The sequence below is a fragment of the Marmota marmota genome, unplaced genomic scaffold (assembly GCF_001458135.2).
Source record: "Marmota marmota marmota unplaced genomic scaffold, marMar, whole genome shotgun sequence".
Lineage (NCBI taxonomy): Eukaryota > Metazoa > Chordata > Mammalia > Rodentia > Sciuridae > Marmota > Marmota marmota.
The window spans coordinates 19392954-19418391 of record NW_025999913.1 but is presented as its reverse complement, the minus strand read 5'-3'; the positions used below and the strand labels follow the sequence as shown (position 1 = coordinate 19418391).

General features: G+C 47.1%; 2 protein-coding genes and 1 long non-coding RNA gene across 15 annotated transcripts in view; 1 reads left to right on the top strand and 2 right to left on the bottom strand.

Annotated features, from left to right (window-relative positions):
- Window positions 1–1096: 1096 nt before the first annotated feature.
- Trim38 (tripartite motif containing 38) lies at window positions 1097–12598 on the bottom strand. Of its 3 annotated transcripts, none has more exons than XM_015494101.2 (7): window positions 12458–12598; window positions 10648–11172; window positions 8998–9093; window positions 6457–6687; window positions 5482–5504; window positions 5274–5386; window positions 1097–2050 (listed from the first exon to the last, which is right to left on the bottom strand). In XM_015494101.2, the coding sequence occupies exons 2-7, from the start codon at window positions 11053–11055 to the stop codon at window positions 1527–1529; spliced, it is 1395 nt and encodes a 464-aa protein (XP_015349587.1). In that variant the 5' UTR covers window positions 11056–11172; window positions 12458–12598; the 3' UTR covers window positions 1097–1526. The 3 variants fall into 3 exon arrangements, with proteins under 3 accessions (XP_015349587.1, XP_015349588.1, XP_015349589.1); XM_015494102.2 differs by having other exon boundaries at window positions 6457–6633; XM_015494103.2 differs by having other exon boundaries at window positions 6457–6609.
- Window positions 12599–20196: 7598 nt separating this feature from the next.
- Window positions 20197–22344, bottom strand: LOC107149306. Its single transcript, XR_007346287.1, has 3 exons — window positions 22222–22344; window positions 20840–20873; window positions 20197–20724 (listed from the first exon to the last, which is right to left on the bottom strand). It is a non-coding gene; the product is annotated as an uncharacterized LOC107149306 (long non-coding RNA).
- Slc17a2 (solute carrier family 17 member 2) overlaps window positions 20952–25438 on the top strand; it is a 19599-nt gene continuing 15112 nt past the window's right edge. For 6 of the 11 annotated variants that reach the window (XM_015494100.2, XM_015494099.2, XM_015494098.2 and 3 more), the window contains exons 1-2: window positions 20952–21085; window positions 25236–25345. In XM_015494100.2, coding sequence (XP_015349586.1) covers window positions 25318–25345 — 28 coding nt within the window. In that variant the 5' untranslated portion in view covers window positions 20952–21085; window positions 25236–25317. The other 5 variants (XM_015494094.2, XM_048799886.1, XM_015494097.2 and 2 more) reach the window with 5 other exon arrangements.

The following is a 25438-nucleotide window of genomic DNA, read 5'->3' as shown; positions in this document are numbered from 1 at the left end:
AAGGTGTGTGGGCAGGTGGTGGCTCTTCTCCGTGCTAGGAGTGAGATTTGCAGTGCTTTACAGTATTCTGCAATAGACTGTGTTAATTTAATCACTGGCTAGCTATTTCTGTATTTCTACATTGAAAGGGAACAAGACTGGAAGGTAGCAGCTGTTGCTCTCTCTGAGAAGCCCAGGTCAGACCCAAATGTGGATGGAACAGGTGGGAATGTGACCCCAAGATTCAGGGATGCTGGAACAGAGAGAATTAGACAGAGAAGGCAGAGGACCGAGGCTGACGTGCTCTTGACCCATCTGCTGCCAGGAGTACCCAGGGCAGCATCCCACAGGACTGTTTCTCTGAAGGCCAGTGGAGCCCTTGTCCAGCCATCCCTCTGGGACGTTAACTCCCCCTGACTTCCCGTCTGCACAGCTGACCCAACTTCAGAGAAAAGCCTGTGGTGGGACCCCCTTACAATTAGAAGCCCAGCCAACAGTTGCCTGCAGCTGTTCTTTCTTCTCCATCTCCTGCTAACCTACTGGCTATTTTTCATCTCCACTTCCTAAGACTATGGCCTCAAGCTGAGAATGGCAGCTGAGGAGCTGATCCCTGATCCTGGGGCCAGGAAACGCAGTTCAAGAGACCTGACGTGCAGCACCTCCCTGGCTAGCACAGCCTGGCTGAATCTACAGCGGTGCTCATCAGCAGAGTGAGAAATAGTGCTTGTGTTCTAACATGGGAGGGGTTGTTTAATTGTTTTCCAGCTCAAAAACAGACAGAAACACTGCACATTTTTGTTGTTGTTGTTGTTTGTTTGCTGTTGCTTCATAGTCAGTGTGACACTGGATCCGCATAAGCCTCACCCTGACCTGATTCTGTCTGAAGATTGGAGACCAGTGACGTTTGGAGCCACAATGGAGTGGGTCAGCCAAGGACTGAGCCAAGATAAATTTTTCCTCTTCTAAGTTGTTATTGGTGGGTAGTTTTGTCACAAGCAACAAAAAGCTTCCTTGTGGAAGGGAGCAAAAAAATAAAACCAACTTTTTTCTTCTACCCACCTTTGGTTTTTCCCTCGGGACCCTGTAAACTGAATCAACAAGACACACTAACAGGAGACAATGTATTACACGGAAATTTATTAACATGTGCATCCCACATACACGTGAGAATACTCAAGAGATAAGTAATGCCAGGAAGCGGTTAGAACGTGGGCTTAGATAGCTTTTTAACAAAATAAGAGTATTTTAGGGTAGCGAAATATGCTACCCTTCATCAACGAGGGACAAGCCAGCCTCTGTCGGCCTGCCTGGGGGAACTTCTGTGCTGCGGAGCTATTACCTGCTTCCCACTGAGGCTCAGCTGACCACAGGGGGCAGGCTTACCCTCCTGACATCTAGTACTTCAATGCAGATTCACTAAATAGCCACTGGAAGCCCAGCACTGTTCCAGGGCCTGGAGGAATGGCAATGAGGAGAACCGACCACGCTCTGCCTGTAGGGGATCTGTAACCTTCTATGATGGCTAACCTAGGAGGCTGCTCCTTTCTTCACTGCTCTAGGGGAGGCAGGAACAGAGGAGAGTGCTGATAAACACGGAAGAAGGGCTGGAGAGTCGTGAAGAAGGAGGCATTTTGGAAAGTGAAGATATGGGTGCCAGTGGTCATGTTGTAGAAGGACACAAATCCAGTCTCCCAGTCCAGAAAAACTCCCACAACCAGGGGCTTCTCACACAGAGGAAGAGGAGTGGGGGGACTGGTCAGAGCTAGGTAGTCTTGCCCTTTGTGCAGCCTGATGGTCCAGAAGCCAAACTCCGGCTCCTGCTTCATGTCAGCGCCCCTCTGCACACTGTCCAAACAGACTCCCAAATCCCAAGCAGTCCCTTCTCCAACGTACACTTCAAAGTAGTGTCTCCCTGAGGAGAAGCCCCCGAAGCCCAGGACACAGGGGTAGGCACTGAATCTCCTGGGAGAAAAGTCAAGATCCTTCTGGCAGCCTCTGAGAGTCACTTGTCTCCCGTCCTCTGACAGATTCAGGCTGGGATGAGCTGTATCCGGATCCAGAGTCACACTGACTGCAAAGGACAAGAAAGCGGCAGAGAGCAATATGAGTGTTCTTGCGCCAGGCAACTTATTTAAATAAAGCCAGTCTGTGCTCAGGTACAGGCAGAACTCTTACTAGCTCTGCGAGTGAAGCGCAGTCACCATGTCTGCTGCAGACCCTGGTGGGAGAATGGAATGGGGACAGTCGGCCTGCACCTGGTGGACATGGTGAGTGCCTAATCAGTGATCCCAATCATAGTACATCCATGACATCACCCTCACCACCACTGTCCTTTCCTTCAGAGACACCAGGGCGTTGGAGTGGTTCCTGCCCTGTCTAGGTCCTTCTCCCATGTGGGACTTCCAGGAACCAGGAAGTAGTACAGCTGAAAGGAGCCCTGCCGTCTCCCTTTGACCAGCACTGTATGGTAGCAAATATCTGTACAAGACAGTATAGATGGAGTAATAAATGTTATGTATAACATATTATACATGTCACATACAATAAATGCATACACAATAGCGTGTATTACAGGTATATCATACATACTATGTCTAACTTCATGTGTTTAACATGCATGTTTATAATATAATATGTTATACATATTATATATCCTATCTTATATAAATAAAAAGCCAATCTTTAAATAGTACTCTTTTATATATTAAAGCTTCCCATATTTCCCACACACAGCATATGATCCATTACATTAAAAGCATGCAATCTCCACATTTTGTGGATATCCATCAGTTCTGGATTATTAGAGGTATCCTATTCTCTCTCTCTCTCACATATGTATATGAACAGACTGGAGTGATGGTTTTACCAACTGCACAGAGTCGAAGCGTGGAGCGAGTGCACGAGGCGACCTACAGAGCAGGGAAGCCTGGGTATCCTCAGGGGAGGAGCATCTTTTCCAAACAGCAGGAGAGTCTCTGAACTCACTTCACATGCAAGCCTGCCTGACGCATAGGACGCCCCCCCACCACCACCAGCAGTCGTCTCTACAAGTGTGATCACAGGGCTCTGAGCCTACAGAGGGCAGCTGGCTCTTCTTTCCCTGTTCTTGTAATGTCAGGGTACCTCCCTGCCCAGTGGGTTACCTTATGCTGACCACACTACGTAACCAGCATGACCTGGGAACAGCACCATGATGGTCTGCAGGTAACTTGAAGCTTGAATGTCAAATCTGTACATTATACATAATGTATAGATAAGTTTGTGTGCATGTGTGTGTGTGTGTGTGTGTGTGTGGTTTATCCTGAGAGCAAAACTGTGGTTTAACATTATAAACTAAATTATTACAACCACCACATCATCAAGTTATGGGAAAGAAACTGCAAGATGCTGAAAATGAGTGAATCTCAGTCACTAATTCCAATCCTTACGATGACTGGCTTCTTTTGAAACCAAGTCACTTATCAAAACAGTAAAGTATGTATACTCTAAATCTGGACACATTTATTAAAAAACAGAATGTAAGTATAAAATGCCATTCAAATACCAGAAGATGATATTGACTATAAAAAAAATTCCCAGATATAAGTAAGTAAACAACCCAGTAAAAAAAAAAAAAAATCTTAAGCCACAGGAAATCATGGGTAAATTAGGCTAATGGACATCAAAAAAATTTTTTTTCAACCTCACTATGAGCTGGAGAAACTTAAAATAAATTCACAATTAAGTACCATTTCAAATCCATCAGATATATTTAAAAATTTTTATAAACAAAGAAATCAGGGAGATGTGAAACATTGGGAATTCTTTTGTGACTAGAGGGATATATAAGTGGTTACTAGTTCAAGATCTGTAGAATCTAATAAAATTAGGATGTGCACCCCTTGTGTCGACCTTTTCACCTCAGGGTACTGTACTCTACAGCACATGTCTACCTCCTCTGGGTCTAAGGCAGAACGCTGTAATCAAATGCACCAATATTTCTGCAGTAAAACATATTTTCAGAATAAGTGGAATAAACAGACTTCAAAAAGTCTTGGATCGATGCAGTTCAGACATGGCCATGAGGACAGAAATGCTCAAGGGTAGCCTTCTGTAGCCCCTGGCTCTCAGTGTCACATCCTTGTAAAAGTCCTACCCTTCAGGTGTGGGCAGCATCTGAGAATTGCTTCTGGCTGACAGAATATGGCCAAGGTGATAGGATGGAGCTTCTATGACTGCATTTCATTAAGACTCCATCTTGCTAGCAGATTTACTATAGAGTCTCTCTCTCTTCAGCCCACTTGGAAGAAAAAACTGAGGAGCTCATGTGCAAGAATCTGAGCCGAGGCCTCTAGCAGTGGAGGGCAACTTCCATCCAACACCCAAGAAGAAGCCAGGGCCCTATGTCTGGCCACCCTCAGGGCACAGATTCTGCCAGCAACCGGAGTGATCTTGGAAGTGTACTCCTTCCTCCCCAGCCTAGCCTCCAGACCAGAGCACGAGAGGACACCCTAACTGAGAGGTGTGAGGAGCACAAGCAGAGGCCAATCCGAGCTGTGCCTACATGCCTGGCTCACAAAAACTGCAACATAATATATCTGTATCATTTTCAGAGAGTAAATTTTTTGGCAACTGTTGGCCGCATAAACCAAGTCATTCCAGGGTAGGTCTAACTTGGCAGCCAAACACATCATGATAAGACTTTCCATTTTCAGAGTCTTTTGACATTCATGATTATGCATAAGAAACTGTGGCACTACATCAGGCACTATTAACACAATCAAGGGAGCAGGAAGCTAAGGCTTTTGAATGAGCAAAACTTGGTTTTTGGATAGGGTTCTAATATTAACCTGGATGATCTGAGTCAAGTCCCTAAAATTCTAAACCGTAATCTATGATACTCATCTACCTTTCTTGCATTGCTCTAAGACTTTAAAATATTCACAATAAACACTCTAATCAGATCTAACACCACGGTGTGGCCTTGTCATGTGCCAGATGCTGTGCTGGCAATTTACACACAGGAAGGAAGTGGGAACTGCTAATATATTCATTTTCAGATGGGAAAACTGAGGGCCTGGAGTTGCCTGGAGTGACAAGGGTAATCTGTGGAGCAGGAGGAACTTGAAGGGTCCACAGACAAGCAGCATCGATGGCACGCGAAGCCTCAGAGCATTCCAGGAGGGGAAAGTGTGACGCTCCTCTGCAAGTAACTACCCAGCCTCTGGCTGCGTGCCTGCTGAGGACACGGGGGACCTCGGTCACTGTTCAGGGTCCCTTCCATCCAGCATTTAGGAATTCTTGAGTTCACATACCTTGATAGCGTCTCAGCATTTTCTTCACATCTAAGTAAAGCTCAGAAATGTTGCACGTGGTATGAATCTCCATGGAAAAGTCCTCCAGGGTTTCCAGCCTCTTCCCCCAGTTCCTAGAGGAAGCAGAGGCCAGAGGCTTCCTCAGTGGCATGCTCCATTCAGCTGGAGGGCCCTTGCCCCTCCATTCCTGCACTCATACAGGACCTACCTGGTCACGATGTCTTTCACATCCTATAAAGGAACAGGGACAGAAGGTGAGTATTCCATGGGACCTGGCATGTAGAGCTGTTCCCTACAAACATTCTTCCCAAAGAAGGACAGAGCACGATCCCAGCCTTGGAACTGACGGACACTAGGAGGGGACGATTCCCAACCCCACCTCCGGCCGACTTGGCCTGAGTCTGTCACCTCTGTCAGCAGCTCTGGGAACAGTACTGTCTGCAGTGGATGGGCCTGTGGGCTGCCCGGGGAGTGGCCAGGGGCTTTGTTTGCGCTGCCTCTGGCAAGACTTGTTTTCAATGGCCTACGTTTCTTTAAAGTGAGCCCATATTGGAGGTTCCTTGTCACAAAGGTGCTTAGTGGGGAATCTGTGCACCACTCAGGAGACTGCGCCACGGAGGAAGTGGCAGTGGTGTCACGTGGTGGGGGAGCAGATGTGCCATACGCAACCCTATAGTGCGACCACCCTCCCTATTAGCGGGAGCCCAAAGTGACAGGTCCTGCTGTCTCTCAGGGGCACGCATTCTCCATGTAGCTGTACAAAGACCCACGAGATCCACAGCAGCAGGCCTCCATGGGCAGATCTGGGAAAAGCCTGGTACTCATGTGGCTGCTTCCCTGTCACCATCTGTCATGGGAAAAGTGTCTCAGGAGAGAGTCTGACAGTTGGGGATCTGTGCACATGGGCCACAGGGAAGGGGATGGCAGAAGTTACCTGTGGTGCCACTAGGCCACACCGTGTCCACCCAGAGCAAGTGTGCTCTTCTAATTATCACACAGGTACCCCATGGACGGCTGGGAGCCCCCGGAAGAAACGGACTCACTATCTCAAAGAAGCATGACCTTCAATTCCCCACACGCTGCTGCACCGCTGTCAGTGAAGGCAGGCCTTCCAACCTTCCTGCCCGCCTTCCGACTCCCTCTTCCGACACTTCCCTCCCCTGCTGCAAGTCCACAGCCTCACCTGCAGCAACTTCTGCGGGGAGCTCTGACACTTTGCCTCCAGCTCCAGGATGTGGCTCTGGAGTTCATCGCTCTTGTGCTTCAGCCGGGCCTCACTGTCCCTCATCCTGCTCAGCAAGTCCTCCTCTTCCTCCTCCAGCCTCCAGAGATGACACTGCTCCTCCAAACACAGAAAAACCTGGAGACTCTTAAAGTCAGACTTGATTTTCTGTTTCCGAGCCTCAATCTTCTCCTAGAGTCAAAAAAGGTCAAAAGGGGGTGACAAGCTGGGCATGGTGGCGTATGCTTGTAATCCCAGTGGCTCAGGAGGCTGAGGCAGGAGAATGGCAAGTTCAAAGAAAGTCTCAGCGATTTAGTGAGAACCTGTCTCAAAATAAAATATTTTTTAAAAAGTTGGGGGGGAGCGAGGCTGGTGTCCCGTGGTAGGGGAGCGGATGTGCCATACGTAGTTCAGTGTTCAATCCCTGGTACCAAAAAAAAAAAAAAAAAATGGCAGGGGCAGGTGACGGATGCAGAGAGAAAGCAGAACCGTGGTCACCGGGCACGGGGCGGGGGGAGGGGGATAAAGGGAAAACGGGGAGCTGGTGCGTAACGGGGACTGAGTTTCAGTCAGGAAGACAAAAAGTGTTCTGGGGACGGAGATGGAGACAGCTGCACACCATGAAAGCACCCAGATCACCGAGATTCACGCTGTGAGTGGTTCACACAGCAAATCCCGTGGTGTGCGTATTTTAACACACACACACACACACACACACACACACACACACAGCTGAAGCAGCTACTGGGACATAATTTTCTTGGGAGTCATTCAACCTGGAAGAATGTGGGAGAGACTGACCCTGATTTTCTATAGTCACCTGATTAATGTCCCTTTTCAGCCAAGATACAGGGGGACGGAGGGACAGGGGCACTAGATAAGTTAAAGCATTTGAATCCTGCCCTAGTTCTATGCTTATCAGTTACAAGGATAATACTGAATTTTCATTTGGAGTGTAAGAAGGCGTTTCTGAGTCTGAAGAAAATTCTTAAAGCAAAAGCTAGTAAAGACCATCATAAAGGGTCGATTTTGAGACCACCAGCTGGTAGAAGGGGCCTTGATTCTGGGCAGAGGGGGTCCAGATATGGCAGCTGTTATTTTTTTTTAATATCTTTTAGTTGTCAGTGGACCTTTATTTTATTTATTTATACGTAGAGCTGGGAAGTGAATCCAGTGCCTCACACGTTAGGCAAGCCGTATGCCACTGAGCCACTACCCAGCACTGTCTGTTATGTTTAACAGATAAATACTCATCTAGGGTTTTTGTGGGTTTTGTTTGTTTTTGCTGTTGTTTGGTTTGGTTTGGGTTTTTTGGTACAGGGAATTGTACCTCTTAAGCATTGAGCCACATCCCAACCCTTTTTTATATTTTATTTTGAGACAGGGTCTTGCTGCATTGCTTAGGGCCCCATTAAGTTGCTGAGGCTGGCTTTGAATCTGCAATCCTCCTGCCTCAGTCTCCCAAGCTGCTGGGATTACAGATGTGCACCACTGCGCCTGGCTCCAGGGTCATTTTAATAATCCCTCTGTATAAGATAACCAAAATCCAATGGTAAGTCTCACCGGACTCAGCTTTCATTTGAGGAGACAGAGAATGGCAATTTCCATGAGGGTGTCCCAGATTCTTGCAGTGTGTCAATTGTGATATGGCATTAGAAGAGTCATTGGTTTAGGATGAGATGGAATTTTTGTGGAGATAAGTACAGATTTATCCCTTGATTGATGAGCTTTCTATACATGTTAGTTAAAATCAAGGTCTTCCCCACTGCCCAAGATCCCGAAATTAGGGAAGTCAGACCATCCTTGGGAAGCTCAAGTTCAACATAAACACACAAAGAAGCATAGGTTGAAATCATCCCCTGAAAGCGGCAAAATGGCTAGCTGGCTGTGGAATCCGGCTGCAAGCTAGTGGATTAAATAGGTATTCATACAAAGGAATGTCTCTGATAATGCAGAGGCCGGTGAGCCATGCACAGTCTGAAACCTTACAGTCTGCAATTGCAGTGCATAGGACCCTGCAGCAGGTATGATGCAGCACGCAAAGCAAGCCGGTTTCCTTTACTGGTTTCATAAATCTCGACACGAAGGGATCCCACAGTGTGCGTGCTCTCAAAGGCTGGTTTCTGAACGCACCGGCCCAGAGCTAGACCCTGCCCTGCGGTCAATACAACAAGACCATAAACATAATAGTGTTGACACCTGCACGTCTGGGAAGTGTCCAAGTGTGAAAACTAGCCATGACCAGTTGCAGGCAAACACAGACAGCAGTTTGGTTTCTTGTAAGTTATCAGGAACACCAGACAATTACCAGTGAAAGACCCAAGGGTTTGGTGGTAAAATCCATCTATGGAAATAAACAACTAGGGCGTAAAAACAAGGATTTCTTCTTTGAGGTTCATCCACTGGTCTTTTTTATTGAGAATGGTCCATCACTGTGCTTTGCCCCAGTCATCCTCCATGCCTACACTCTGCAACAGAAAATAACTGGAGATCAGTACTTACCTTCCATTCCGTTATCTGCCTTGCCACGAATGCCTTCTGATTTGTACACGCCTCATGGAGTTGATTCAATTTTGATAGAACAATCTGGAGTTGTTCCTGGAGGAAAACATCAGGTGAGTGAAGTCTATTCAATTTGATTCCTCACTAGACACCTCCCGGGAATCCCGGCCTCCCACCCCAAGATGAGTTACAACCCCAATACTACTTATTGAGTCTTACACTGGGCCGGAGAGCACGCTGAGACTGGATGGATGGCAACATACTGATTTCCGTAGCCACCCTCAACAGTGGGTTAGGGAAGGGTTAAGCACCTTGCCCAAACCATAACCGGTGGACAGTGGAGCTGAAGTCCAGTTTCCTGTGGTGACCCAGGCCTGCACTACGGCCACCAGTCTTGCCAGGAAACACTGTACAGACACGGAAAAACTCTAAGAAACTTTATGAACCATAAGCTGAGCAAACACAGCTAATACCAGTGAACTTTGTAGGCGTATGGGTGAGTCGGAAGGAAAGTTGGGCTGGCCGCCAGCTGATGTGACTAGAAATGGCTACTGGAAAAGGGAGATTCTGATTTCTGAAGAACAACGTCACAAAACCAATTTAAAAGTACTTAGAGTCCATGTCCAGGGTTTAGGTTATGTTTCAAAAGGGTTTCTCATATTTCCACTGAAAGCAGTTAGAAGCTGACCCAAGTTGCTCGTGTGTAAGAGAACTGGCTCCTGTCCTCTCCCGGTATGCCCTTTCACCCCCAGCATCCTCAGGAAAGGCCTCTGTGTAACGGGTTGCCCTGGCTGTGCACCAGATGCCTTTCCAACTGAAATCCCTTCACACTTCACAAACCCTGGGTGTGTGTCATGGAGGGAGGGATCTGCTCTTTCCCTCAGATGGGAAAACGAAGGCATGAAGATCTTCAGTAACTTACCTAGAAATGCCCTTCTACTGAGCGCCAGAGCTAGGATCTCAACCTGAGGAGTCTGGCTCTGAGCCTTATTAACTGTCACCGTGTGCTGCTTCTCTTCTTCTCACTGGGTGGGGAAATAATTCAAACCTGAATGTCCCCATTAGTTACTGCCTGCAAGTGGACTTAAAGGAAGAGCTGTGCGTGTTCTGTGTAGTCAGGATCAATATGTCCTTTGGAAGGGCTTCCAACAAGTCTTCCTACACTGGAGGGGAGAACAAGGGGTCCCCCACCCGGAACAAGCCTTCCTCAAGCCTGGCGGGGCGGAGCAGGGAGGCAGCAGCCGGGCTGCTGCCTCATCATGCCACAGCGAAGGCTGCCTTCCTCCACGCGCTCTGGGCAAGACTCTGGGTGTCAGCCAGAGCCTCTGCCTCACGCCAACCCCACAGCCCAGGGTTTCTTCTATAATGCAGCTGGAAACTGCCCTCACTCTCTTCCTAACAGGGATCATTCAATTCCAGTCCTGGATATTCCTTTTATTTTAGCAGTGTCAGAGTGACCATGTCACTGACCCGTCAATACTCAGATGAAAATCCCCGTGGAGGCACCACTCTGGCTGCTCGAGGACAGACTGGGCGCACAGTGCCTCGCACACTACTTTTCAGGATAACATGATAAGAGCCATAGTTCAGGGTCCCAGTCTCAGGCTGGGGGAGCTGGCTCTCACTGAGGTGCCTGGGCCGCATGCTCACCTTGTAGACCTGGCATGCGTCTTCCACAAGAGTCGTGCTGTGCCCTGCATGCGCTGGGGCCCGCTCACAGCGCCAGCAGATGAGCTGGCCCTCGTTCTCACAGAAGAGGTGCAGCTGCTCGCCATGTTCTCCACACAGCTGCTCAAGGCCCATCTCCCCAATGACCTCAAGGAGGTTTTCCAGAACCTTGTTGGACCCGTAATTTGTCACAGGAAGTGAGACCTGACACAGAGGGCAGCAGAAGGACTTCTGCCATCCTAATAGGTTCTGGGTGTTGTAGGACCACGGGAGGCATGTGCTGCAGTAGCTGTGTCCACAGCTGATGATCACAGGATGGGTCATCAGGTTCTTGCAGATGGGGCAGGTGGCTATTTCTTTTATCTTCTTTGCGAATGAGGCAAGGGCCATGGCTTTTGTTGAGAAGTTCTGGTGGTAGATATGAAGCAGCCAGAATTTTCCAGGGACGGAAACACACCACAGCTGAGCCTAGGTACAACGTACTGGATGTTACTGGCCTTCACTGGTCTAAAAAGAAGAAGCAGATTGGAAATTAGAAGATGCATAAAGATCTAGCGGCGTTGTCCAATATGGTACCAAGATCATGTGTGGCCATTTAAATTTAACTTAATGAAAATTTAATACAACTTAAATCCAGTTTCTCAGTCTTCCTCGGCACATTTTAATTCTGTAATGGCTGCATGGAGTGGCTGCCTGACCACGCAGACAGAGAACATTTCATCACAGTGGAAAGTCTGAGGTGGAGACAGGCCCCCTCACAGGATCTGTAGGAAGAGCAGGGAATCAGAGAGGCTGTGGGGACACTTCCTTATTCTAGTGGGTGCCAAGAACCGGTTCAGAATCCTCTTCTAACTGGTAGTGACACTCAGGTGGTCTGGCAGGACTTATTTCATTGAGGTGATCAAATCTGAGTCCACCCCACAAAGATGGCTGGTCATCGGGTGAACACGTCCCAGGGGAGACCAAACCAGGAAGGTGATAATGTAAGCAAGGCAAGCAGAAGAACTGGTTCCTTTTTTTGTCCCCCCTCCCCTGCCCACCTCATAACTGAGGGAAAAAGCAGAATGAGCGCCAGGGAGGGGAGGTTTAGTCCTATGCCTGACAACCAGGGACATGCCTGTCTTTTCCGGGTCAGGGTCTGACTCCAGGAGGCGGCCAGTCCAGGATATAGGGAAGGTGGTGGGCAGGGCAGGCCACAGTGGGACCCAGGGTGTTGGGCCCCCTTCCGTGCATCACTGAGCAGGTTATGACCAGAGGAGAAGGGGGAGTGACTAGGAGCAGCATCAGCCCCCTGGGACCCTCCTTTTCCCGTGTAACCCACCCACCACCAGGGGTATGCTCCTGGGTGGCAGCAGACAGGAAGTTCGGATAGTGACTTTTCCTCTGAAACTGCAGTACCTGGAATTAAAAACAGGAATTCTACTGAAGCTAAATGGGCTGTCGTCCTTTCAGAACCAGGACCTGCCCCCTAGAGCCCTGTGGGATTTCTTCCCAGGATTTCTACCTTGGCCGTCTGGCCGTCTGGCCGCCTGGCCGCTAGAGGCGCTCTGCCCGCGGGAGGAGCGACTCCTGCTCCCAAGGCCAGGGTGCACAACCTGGGCCTCAGTGCCCCTGACACCGGGAGTTTCCGAGCCTCGGTGCGAAGCGGGAGGGAGGGATGGGGAAGGAGAGGTAGAAAAAGACAGAGGAAAGGAAAAGGAAAAAGACAGAAAAAGACTTTGCTGTTAAGCAAAGTCGGGAGCATTGCTGGGGTTCCGCTGTCAGGAAACGCATCCCCCGCCCCGCCACTCACCACACTTCCCAGCACAGACCATCCCCACCCAGAGGACTCTGGCCGGGACCTTCCACCAACTCGGGTAATTGCTGCCCGTCCTTCGGAGCGGCCGCTTCCCGGACCCGCCCAAGTCAGATCCGAAGTGAAACTAACGCGAGAGGCGGGGCCGAGGGTTGGGGGCCAATGGGGCTGCCCTATCTTTTGCAGTTGGCTAGTCCTGCCAGGGCGGGGAGGAAATAGGGAAAAAAAGAGCTGCTTTGCAAGTGAACCAGAAGGAACCAACTGGCAATCCCATAAACTCCCTGGTGACCCAGCACACAGTGTTTGGGAGCCTGCAGAGGGTTAGCTCCCAGACCTGAGAGGCCTTTCCACGTGTGCTACCAGCCCTTTCGGGAGTCCATAGGCTTCCTGACCAGTGTCATTTCTTTGCTAACCCTGGTCACTTACTGTTTTACAACTGCCTTACTGGGGGTGGTGGGAAGGCTGGGCCCGTTGGCACCGCCACCTTCTCCCAAGTCAGCCTCCATCCTTCTCGGCCCTGTGGCCATGTCTCCTTGTCCACCTCAGCAGCCCCTCTGCAGGACTCGGGATGCTTTTCTACAGCCACAGACAGTCGCCCAGGACAGGCAGCAGGAGCCGCTCAGGGAAAGGGCCCCCGCAGTGGGTATCTTCCTCTTCTGCAGTGCACTGTGGCCCTGAGGGACCATGGCTCTGCTCTGCACACTGTGAAGAGGCTGCTGGGATGGGGTCAAGTCCTGAGCCATTCAACTCCAGCTCCTCCATTTCAAAACCAGTGTAAAAACACTATAGCCATCCAAGGTACAAAAATTACTGAGTGAAAATAATAGAGGACTACTACATTGGAATGCCACCTTGTTGCATTTATAGCCTGAGGTGTAAGAGGCATTTGTAAGTGCCCAATAAATGCTTACTTAAGAAAAAAAAAATGCATGTGATGGATCACAGGCACTGGTGAAGGGACTGAGGACACAGGAGTTAAACTGGGATTTGGGGAGCCACCAGGGCCAACTCTAAGCCCTGGCTCATCAGGTGACAACCCTGATGGCCACCCAGAGGTAGTGCTGGGGCAACAGATTGCAGAGGAAGCAAGGAATTCTGTGTGGCCACAGTCTTGGTCCAGCAGCTCAGACTAGACACAGAGTGAAACAGGTTCTTCTCTTCCACCCCAAACAGGAGATTTTTTTGGCTCTGAGCCATCCTGGGTTTTGCTACGCAGTGATCCATCCTACCCTGGAGAGTCCTGTGGAGCAGACCCCAGACACATCATATGGAATATCAACTCCCCAGCCACTGGTGCACAGCAATGGGAGAATGAGCCCCGAATTCCTGAGCCCAGTGTGCTCCTCGCAGACACCCATGACTTTGACTACTGTTGATGTGGCTCTGGATTCTTGTACTCTGCATCCCAAATTTGACCTCCCAAAAGATTAAAAAACAAACACAAAAAACTGTGAAACACAAAATAACATACCACCACCAACAGCAGCAAGGCAGAGTCTGTCTTGTGGCAGCTGTCCTCTCTGGCACCTGTGTTCTGTGGCCTGAAGGAGGAGGAGCTGGCTGGTGGTGAGAGCAGCAGGACTGGGACACCTGGGTGCCGATGGGCCTTCAGGGATGTGCGTCTCCAAAGCCAGGCCTAGGAAGACCAACAAGAGCCCACCCAAGGGGGCATACCATCTGTCTCTGCCAGCCTGAGATGCAGGACCGAGACCCAGCCTGGGGAGTGGGTCCCCAGAGTCTTCCTTTAGACCCTGAACTGAGTGTCTGTCTATGGGGAGGAGACATCCTGTAACAGTGGTCCACCGCATACTTTGAATGTAGCCCTTGCTGCTCTGCCACTGAGACTTATTTTAAAATGGACATTTTTTTTTTTCCTCTTCTTCCTCTCCCTCTCTCTAACCTGGAGGAGGGAAGAGAATTACCTTTTCCCATCCTAGGCAGAGTTATCTGTCCTTGAGCACACACCCTCCACAGGAACCAAGTAATTCAGACTTCAGGGATGGCGTCAGAAGATCTAGGAATGGCTATCTCCCCAGTCAACAATCGACTCACCACCCACTGCTGACAACTGTGCCTCCTTCAGTCCTCTCAAGCCTCGATTTTCTTCCCATGAAAGTTTTCACTTATGGATCTTGCTTGTTGCTTGCCTCCCCTGTGAAAACACAGGTTCCAGAAGAGCAGGAATTGTGATCCATATTGTTCACTGATGAATCCCAAATGTCTAGAAGCTTCCAGCATAGTGATATGTGCTAAATGTAAGAGCAACTTTCTGACTTGCACTCTGTTAGCTTTGCATTGCTACGACCAAAAATGCCCGACACCAGCGACTCAGAGGAGGGAGGGTTCGTGTTGGATGCAGTGTGTCCCCTCCGTGGTTTCAGAGGTTTCTGTCCAGGGTCTCCTGACTCCCAGTGCTCTGGGCCTGAGGTGAGACAGAGCATCATGGCCACTGGGCAGGGCCAAGGAAAGCTGCTCAGCTCCTATCAGCAGGGAGGCAGAGAGAGAGGAAGGGGCCAGGGACAAGATATAGATACCAAGGGTACACCCAAGGGACCCACTTTCTCCAATAAGACCCCCCCCCTACGGTTTCCACGTCCTCCCAGTAGTAAGTTCAGCTCTTAATGGATTGATGCACTGATGAGGTCAGAGCCCTCATGATCCAGGCACTTCCCCAAAGCCCCACCTCTGGACATGGCTGTGCTGGGGACCAAGCCTTCAGCACAAGAGGCTCTGGGGGGCACATTGCATCTAAGCCATAACAGGCACTGAAGTCTCATTTGGGAACTATGCACACAGCTGTGACTACTGTGTGCCACATGGTTTGCCTGGGCTGAGTGGCTACATGCTCTGCATGTGTGTGCATGTCAGGGTCAGCGTGGCACATGGGATCAGAAAGTACTAGAATTTATGGTGGTTATTGTTACACATAGTAGTTGGGTCCCTCTTTGACACAATCATGCACGCACAGAATTTGATTTAAATCCCCATTCCCCATCTTTCCCTCCCCTCCCACCTCCTCCATTCTCCTGACTCTATGCCCACTGACGCTCCTTTTGCTCGTTTATTGATTTTCAATTGGTCCTTTCTAACTACACACAAAGGGAAATCCCCTGTGGTACATTCATATGCATGGTATAGGAATGTGGTGTACATATAATATGGTTTGCTTAAATCCATCCCACATTTTCTCCCCTTTCCCATGGTCCTTGCTCCCTCTTAATCTCCTTCTTCTACGCCACTGATCTTTATTTTTGTGATATTCCATTCTATCTACCCTCCCCCCCCCCATCCTGGTAAAACTCTCTGTATTAGACTCTACTTTGTGGTTGTTTTTATTGTAGCCACTTCTGTGGGTTTTTTGTTTGTTTGTTTGTTTGTTTTTTTGGTTTTTTTTTTTCTGTTTGAATCATACCTATTTTTGTATATTCATTTTTAACTTATTTGTATCTTTTAGTTAGTGTTTCTATTTTAGAAAGCAGATATTCAATTTTTGCATTTTAAAATTCATTCTAATGATCTTTGCCTCACCCCCTTTTTTTAAAGAATATTTACACCACTAACATTTAACATCAGTGTTTATTTTTTTTCCCATCGTACCCTGGCTAGCATCTCCTTATAACACTGAACATAAAGAGTGATAATTGACCTCCTTGCTTCATTCCTACTCTGGGGAGAAGGGACACCAGTGGGAAAAGCTTTCAATAATTTACTGTTTCTTATTATTATACTTTTTTCCCCCTGTATTTAAAAAAAATCATTACACTTTGCATGGATTATTAGAATATATTTTGCGATACTCCTAGAAAATGCCCTAACTGTCCCTCTGGATTTTCCCCTTGCCTCTTTCGGGTTTTTCATAACCTACAGGAGGGGCATTTCATCAAGGGGTTTTACATTACTTCTAATGCCTTCTGTCTGCTAACACATTTGCCAGTAGATGGCGCTCTCCTACTTGTCTTTATTGTGTTTTTATTATAGTTCATGAGAGTTACAATAATAGTGGGGTTTATTTTTACATGATCATGCATGCTTGCTGTATAATTTGCTCCACTTCAGTCACCTGTGCTTTCTCATTCCCTCCCCTCATCCCTCTCCTAGCTGCTCTTCCTCTACTCTTCTGGTCTTCCTTCTATTTACTAATAGTTTTTTAAATTGGTGCTTTATAGACATACAGAATATGGAATTCTCCGTGGTTATTCATGTATGTGCATGATCTGGTCAGTTCCATTCCACTCTTCCTCCCTTTTCCTGTTCCTCCTCCCTCCCCCTCAATCCCCTGCTTCCACCCCACTGGTGCCACTTCTAATTTCATGGGATCCCTCCACTTTTTGCTTCCACATATGAGAGACGATATTCAACCCTTGACTTTCTGAGTCTGAGTTATTTCATTTAGCATGATGGTCTCCATTTCCATACATTTACCAAAAGTTGCCATAAAATCATTCTTCTCTACCATTGAGTAAAACTCCATGGTGTATATACACCACATTTCCTTGATCTGTTCATTGGTTGAAGGGTATCTGGGATGGTTCCATATCTTGGCTATTTTAAATTGTACTGCTATACACATTGTAGAGGGTGCATCTATAGTAAGCTGATTTTAGGTATTGGATAAATACCAAGGAATAGGGTAGCTGGGTCATATAGTGGTTCCATTTCTAGTTTTTTGGGGAATCTCCATACTGCTTTTCAGAGTGGTTGTACTAATTTGCAGTTCCACCAACAATGTATAAGTGTACCCTTTCCCCCACATACTCACCAGCATTTATTATTATTTGTATTCTTGATGATTGCCATTCTAACTGGAGTGAGATGAAATATCAGTGTCATTTTGATTTGCATTTACCTGTTTGTTGGAGATGTTGAATTTTTTTTCAATTGTTAGTCATTGAAATATCTGTTTAGTTTTTTTATCCATTCATTGATTGAGTTATTTGGGTGGGGGGTTAGTTTTCTTATTTGTTTATATATTCTGGATGTTAATCCTCTGCCGGAGTAGATGGCAAAGATCTCTAACATACCTATACACGTGCCCGCAGAGACAGAAACATAGCTCTGAGAGTTCCATACAGATGCACATGCACACGTGTAGTTTTACCTCCAGAGTCTATCAATGTTGCTTTTTTGTGGTCTTTTATGTTGCTGTTGTTGTTGTTTAATCTTACAGCTTTTTTACCACCTCACTGGTTACCCAGCTAATAACTGAAGTTAACAGCAAATCTGGCCCAAACAATCTTACGCAAATGTACACATAGACAGACTTATTTTAAGAAAATATTTGGGACAAAATGAGGTCCCTTCACATGTTCTATTTGCTTTACTTATTTAAAATCATGTTGCATTAGATAAAGGCGTTCACTTCAGATAACACGGATGTGACTTGTTCCTTTCATTGGTGCTTACTTTCCTGTGACCAGGATGGATCACAAGGTCTCATCTGGATGTGTTATGTAGTCTCCTGTTTATGGGTGTTTGGGAGAGTCCCAATTTGTCCTTCTATTTTTTTCCTTCTCCATTTCAATTTTCACTGAATGTTGTTTATGAATCTAGGGAGGATTGTATTTTAATGATAATGTTTTTCTGTCCACATATACAGTATGTAGTTTCATTTAGCCAGATCTTACTTAACATCCTTTAAAATTTTTTATTTTATTTTATTTTATTTTCTCTAAGTGACATTTTTCTTCTTCAAATAATGCCAACAAAATTATTGTTTTTTTTTCCTGAGGGCATATTATAACTTCTTTCTATTTTTATTCTGGATGTTATTTCTACAGGTTAAAGCAATTGATTTTTTTTTTAATTTAGTTGTAGGAGAATACAATACCTTTATTTTATTTATTTATATGTGGTGCTGAAGATGGAACCCAGGGCCTCACAAGTGCTAGGCAAGCGCTTTGCCGCTGAGCCACAACCCCAGCCCTAAAGCAATTGATTTTTTAAAAAATATTTATCATGTTTCCAGTCAGTCCACCAAATCCCATTTGTACCTTTGTACTTTAATCCCCGCTAGTGTTGAACAACTCTAGTTTCTCACACCAAGCCAGTGGCTTTGCTCTTTCTGGAAAGCCCTTCCCTACACAGGGACTCATTCCCACCTCGCGGGAAGGCAGGGCCTGGCCGCCTGGGTCCTTCCTCGGCCTCCTACACCCTGAAGGCTGCCTTGCGTCAGGTTTCCCTGTGCATCCTGGTTGTCTGTTTGGGATATAGTCTCACCCTGGGGACTTTGAACTCTCTGGAGTCATGGGCCAGGTATTAAACAAATTGATATTTTCCAAAGTTAGCGCCATGTCTAGAACAGAGCAAATTTTAAAAATAAATAAATGAAAGTGTGGAATTGAACTGTCCTGGTCAAATACAGCCAAAGTTTTCAGGATCTCTGAATTTTACTGCTTTGTTACTTCTTCTTCTTCTTCTTCTTTTTTCAAACCAGGGATTGAACCCAGGGTCGCTTAACCCCTGAACCATATCCCCAGCCCTTTTTATGTTTTTTGTATTGAGAGAGGGTCTTGGAAATTTGCTTAGGGCCTCACAAAATTGCTGAGACTGGCTTTGAACTTGTGATCCTCCTGCCTCAGCCTCCCAATCTGCTGGGATTACAGGTGTGTGTCACCAGGTTGGGCTCTGCTCTGTTACTTTTGAGGTTTATAATGTAACACATATGACAAGTTCTCTAAGAGTATAACTCACTGAGTTGATTCAGCAACACTTTGCTATGTGAAAATCATGCTGAGTGGTGAGGGGTTTGAACCAATTTCAGAAATTTGATTCTTGATAGTGAATCTAACTCCAGAATAAGTTCACTCTGTAATCCATTATTTATTGAACTCATACTGTCTATTCAGGTTGCTATGACAAATTACCACAAATTGGATGGCTTTATAAACAACGCACATTTGTGTCTTATGGTTCCGGAGGTGGGAAGTCCAATATCAAGTTACCCACAAACTAGTGTCTGGTGAGGCCTGCTTACTTATTTGTCCTCACATGACAGAAAGGTTGAAGGAGTTCCCTTGACACTCTTTCAAAGGACACTAATCCCATTTATGAGGATTCTGCTCATGACAGGACCTACCTCCTGATACCACTACCTTGTGTATCGGGATTTCAGCATATGAGCTTTGGGGTACACAAACATTCAGACCTTAGCACATACTGTAAGCCAGATGCTGTGCCAGGAACTGCGGATGGTAATTCTAAGAATACACCATATCCCTTCAGGTAGCTTGCAGAATTCAGTCTCAAAATGTTCAACTTGAAGAATGCACTCTGAATCTTCCTTGTGTCACTGAACACTTTAGACCACTCTTTTTGTGGCAAGCAAACTAATGCTCCCAAAGTTGTCCACATGCTAATCCCTGGAAACTGTACATAGATTACCTGTGTGACCAAAGGTGCTTCATGTGTGTGATTTATTAAGGATTTTGAGATGGGGAGATTACACTGGATTTTATGGTTAGCTCCATTTAATTAGGGTCTTTATGAGAGGGAGGCAGGAGACACAGCATGAGAAAGATTTGAAAATGTTTTGCTGTTTAGCTTCAAAAATGGAGGAAGGGGCCAAGAGTCAAGGGATGTGGGTGACGACAAGGATCGAAAAAGAGGGAGATGGATTTTCCCTTAGAGCCTCTAGAAGAAGCATGGTCCTGTTGACACCTTGAGTTTGGTTCAGTGAAACCTATTTTGGACTTCTGACTCTAGAATTGTAAGAAATTGATTGAATTGTTTTCAATCACTAAGTTTGTAGCAATTTATTAAAGGAGCAATAGAAAATTCTTAAATTTCTACAGGATGCAAATAAGCCCAACTAACTAGTAGTCTTTCTTGGGGAATACAGCAAGAGTAGCTGTGGGGGGGTGAGAATTTAACTCAGGAAGTTTGAAATCAATAAAGGCTCAGAGGGCAGGTCCCCACCCCATTTTATAAGGGTCAGGAGTCAAACTAGGAAGATACAGTAGCAAAAACAGTCCAAAAATTAAGAAGCATAAATAAGACACAGATCCAAGCATCAGGAGTCGAGCAGACAGACAAGAAGCCGGAAGGACAGCAGGGGCAGCTTCAGGGGGAGTTATCAGAGCGACCCAGCTCACATCTGCCAGCCCATGGGCACAAACGCTTCAGGAAAGTCTAGCTGACTTAACCATATGGGGCCAAAGAGGTCTTCGGCCAGTTGCTAGTCATTTCTTTTGTCCAGGAACCTCTGCGACGGCATATTTCAACCCTGGCTTCAAGGTTATGTGAATTCCGCAGAGTCACCGGAGACACTAGGAAGAGAAGTGGGGTTAGCTTCTCAGTCCTGCCTCAGAATCCAGCTCCTTGGCAGCCCCCCACCTTTCAGGACAGGCCTGTTGATGGGATGGCTGCATACTCAGCGCAGACCTGAACAACACGGTGACGTCTTTTGAGTGACAACCTGAAAACAAAGTTAAAAATTAAGAGGCAAAGCCAAATCCAGCCTCTCTGCTCCAAGATCCCAGGGTCAAACCTGGTGCTGTCTGCCACGTGACTTATTATTTATCCCTGTGAGGCGCCTGGGTGTGAAAGGGAATAGGGGATGGGAACTCCCTCTTTTTTTTTAAGCCAGCCTTAAAGTCTGGGGCTTAAAATACGGGTTTAATGGTGAAGGTAAGTGCTTGTCTTCTTTGGGGGGAAGGATGCTACTTTCCAATCTATCAGAGATCCACTAGAGAGAGGGAACTATTTGAGGGAACGTCGGAGGAAAGACATTAACAGCCACCTAAGAGTCTGCGTTTGAGAATGGTGTCTGGTTCCAAACTGAGGAAGGAACCTTCTGAGAGGGGTCATGAGTCGGTCAAGACCCCAGAGCAAGGCTTAAGGGAACACTGGTGCAGATGGACACAGTGGACGTGGGTCACTTCCCTGAGGACTCCGTGAGTATTGACTGTGACACCCCAATGAGTCGGGCTGAGTGGACGGTGAAAGAAACAGTGGATCAGAACCAGCAAGGTTGGGTTGGTGGCCAACGAGCTTTTCCAGATTTCTACATGTATTTGGAATTGCCTCTCAGGAGAAGGAGGAAATGACTGAAGTTGTGAATAGGCATGAAGGCAAGAGAGCGTGTGGATGCTTCTAGAAGTCCCTGGTGTGCTGCCCACCATGCGGCTGGGAAAAGGTGCCCAGAGAGGTCATGGTTACTGGCAGTGGGCTGGAAGCCTGGAGTCGGGGTGCAGTGCAGTGCCGTCTCCCAACCTACCCCAAGAAAACCCCGATTCTAAAGCAGGGCCCTGGCTGGGGTGGGGGCAGGGGAGGGCAGGCTGTGTCTCCTGCAGTGCGCTGAGCCTGGGCCTAACTCGCCTTCCCTGTCTCCCGCGGAGGGGGCTCAGCACACTTTTTCTTTTGTTGTGATGAAATTCATGAATGAACGGACAGTGCAACAATGATATGCTGTCAGAAAGGTTCTTTCAGAAGCTCTATTCCCTCAGCGAGGTCCGCGGGTGGTGAGGGGGAAGGATTCTCCTCCTGGTGCGGCCTCTGACATTAGTGCAAGATAACGCCCTCCCCGCCCATCTTCTGGACTCCAGGCCAGGAGAACCCACTTTTAACAGAACAAGTTTAAAACCAAGTCAGCAACCCGTCAAAAGCACTTTTTCATGAGTGCGTTTTATCTGCCCGACGGCTGCACTTCTCAGGGACCTGAGAGGCCTGGTGCTGATGCTGAGGTGCTGGTTGATGCTGCCGAGATCCACACAAGGAGCCTTCCCAGGCGGGATGCTCTGGGGCGTACAAGGCGTGTCTCTTACCTGGGCTTAACTCTGACAGTCCTGGGAAGTCATAGCCTTCCCTACTTTTCCTACGGAGCAGTGAGAGCTCTCGGAGCTTATGAAACTCGCCCTGGTTTGCAGGCTGGGAACGACAGAGGGGAAGTCACTCTGGGCACCCTGAACTGCAGGTTGATGCTCTTTGAACTTCGCATTGCATTTACTCTGAGTAAACCAGGAGACTCGACTAACAGATGGCGCAACCCAGGCTGCATGTTACGGGACTTCTAAGAGTGGGAGAAAGACTATGATAGCCAAATAATGCATTCGAGACTAAGAGGAAGAGGAAAAAGGTATTCTTTAGCCTACGCGAAACCGTAAGATCTATATCACCAATTTTATCTCTCTGTATACCCTGGGCTGTGTCATAGTATTATTTTATATAGATATAATTTTCCTTTAATTTCTCTTCAGTTTCCCTCTTGGTACTCACAACGTTGACACTAGGATTCATTCTTTTGTTTCCAAAGTGTCCCTCCTGAATGGGAAGGTCCTTCACAAAACCACATGTGCTCAATCGTCTGTAGTGAGATGGAGCATTATTTCACTGTCTTTTAGGGCACATCAGTCAGGCCGGGGCTCAGAACCCATATTTCTCAAGCTGCTGGGATCACATTAGAAAGATGGTTTTCATTACGATCCACAGAAAGATTCCGCTTGAGAATGGGGCTGTTTGCCTGGTTTCTGTATTTATCTCATTCAAAGGAAACAAAAGGTCGACAACTGAAAGCCATTAAGGCAAGATTCAAAGTGATATTTAGAACCATAAAAGCTACATAGGGCTCCCCCCCCTCCCCCGTTTGACGTCAAAGGGGGATGGGAAGGAAGACCGAAGTCATGCGTTGTGTGATATGATTCCACCACCTTAGGAAACACAAGAAAATGTAGTGTTTTTTTTTTTTTTTTTAAGCTCTTAAAGTATTTTTCATCATCAAATTTCTTTCTGAAATAAAATTTTTAAAAGTTGATCTAAAATTTATAGATTTCAATTTAAGATGCCTCAAAATGAAGATACCCTACTGTGTTTTAAGCTTATGGTTAAAATAGTTAGACTATATAAAGAAAGAGTATTCACAGGTAGAAGCAGCAGCCGGGCCTTTAGAAACCCGACAGGCTCTGAACTGTGTGGTTTCAGGAATTTTCATGCTGTCTGCACCTGTTTTTTCATCAATAAAATGAATATTTGGGACAGAAAATCTCTGAGTCCCTTTTGGCTCCAAGTTTATGAAGTCCCTGGGGAGCTGGGGAAGCTGAGTGGACACAGCGGTGGGTGGGTGCAGTACACTGCTGCCTCCAGCAGGTCCTGGGGTCTTCAGAACCAGACAGGTCCAGGAGGAGACGTGCAGACTCCAGCTCTGCACCCGACAGCTCCAGGTGAGCCTCGCAGGGCCGCGCGGAAGGCTGCAGGGCCCAGGGCACCTAACCCTCAGCCAACGCCGTAAGCCTTCAGGTCAGAGCAGTGGCCACCTGTCAGGCGCTGCTCTGCTCCTGCCAGAAGTTGAGCCTCCACTTCTGTCCATCCTAAGCAAACAGGAAAATCTGAAAACTTAGAGGGGGAGTCATGCTACTCAGACTTATAGAGAGATCTGCCTTAAAGACTACTCTTCTGCCCATGGGATGAAGCCTAAATTGTTTTAGAAATAAATTTAGTTTCTTCTGGGTATTAAGTGGATATCTACTAATTATTAGAAAAACTTGGTATATATGGAAAATCAGAAGCAATAAAGTGACCGTCTTGCTCTGAACCTCAAGAACAGCCTCTGGGAACTTGTGTGAACCTGTTTCTGTATATGTGACCTGCCAATTCTTATTGTTAGGTTAGTTTATCTCCAATATTCTGCTGTCACAACTAATACTGCAAAGGATAGTTTTGAACAGAATTCTTCACCCGTATCGTTCCTTAATTTCCTGTATCCTAAGGTCGTAGGTTATGAACTTCGGTAAAGATGCGGATAAGTCTTTTAAAGCAGGAAGCGAGCAAACCTCAAATCATGAAACATAAATACAATACTGTTTTGTTTTTCTTTTAAAAAGTCATGGCAGAAGTAGTTCGAGGAAGAATGGAAAACTAGCAATACCTTCAGGATGGGGGATTTTCCTAGAAGAAGCAGATGTATACACCCCCAAAGAGAGTTTAGTACACAAACATCAAATTAAACAGGTCCATTTGGACTCATGAATTTTCTTTGCCTGTCAAAATGACTGAATTTTAAAATAATGTAGTAAAAAATTCCCATTCAGTGTAATTTTGTAAGTGAAGGAGTATCTTGTCAGCCCAGTAAAGTGTCCAAATTGTGTGAGGCACACAACATTTTTTTAATATATTCATATATATATACATATATATTAGTTATAGTTGGAGACAACACCTTTATTTTATTTATTTATCTTATGTGGTGCTGAGGATTGAACCCAGTGCCTGGCACATGACAGGCGAGCGCTCTACTGCTGAGCCCCGACCCCAGCCCCAGCACACAACAGTTGGAACCTTTAGGTGTCTGACAGGGAAGTGCCTTGCAGCTCCCTGCTTCGTGTTCAAAGGGGAGGCCACAGAACACGCTCTATTATCCAGAGGGAGCGGAAGCGAGGTCTGAATGGAAGAGAAGCCTGCTCCGGCACCTGCTCCTCAGCTCCCTGGTTTAACTGCACTTCTTTCCTGAGCTGCTGCAAGTTGCACTCTCACCTTTGCCTGGTTCTCTGGGGCTCCATAAGTCATCTGTGGATTTCCTCCTTTATTCCTGAAGCACCATTCAGCAAGGAGCCTCCTCATTCCTGAGCAGATGAGGAAATGGATGGGGAGACAATTGAGGGAGTGACTGGGGATATCCAGCAGCCTGACTTCCTTATGAAATCCTGTCCTCCTAAAGCAGAGCAGGAGCGCACCCAGAAATCAGGTGGCTGTGTAGGGACCGCACCTGCTGCTGGTGCCCAGAGGTGGCAGGTTAGTGGGAGGAAATTATTTGTGTGTCATGTCTCGGCTCCTGTTCTCCCTACAGATAGAAGCTGGTCGTGGTCTCAGAGATTCAGGGAAGAGGGACGCCCCACCACTAAGCAAGGCACTGTTGCCAGAGGAGCTAGATGGACCAGAAGCCGACCACCAGGAAAGGTGAGCCAGGCTCTGATCCCAGGTTGCAGGAGACGGAAGCCTTCCTGGAGCACTTCTCACTCCCTCCTCTCCCTCCCCTCGGGTCCTTTCCCA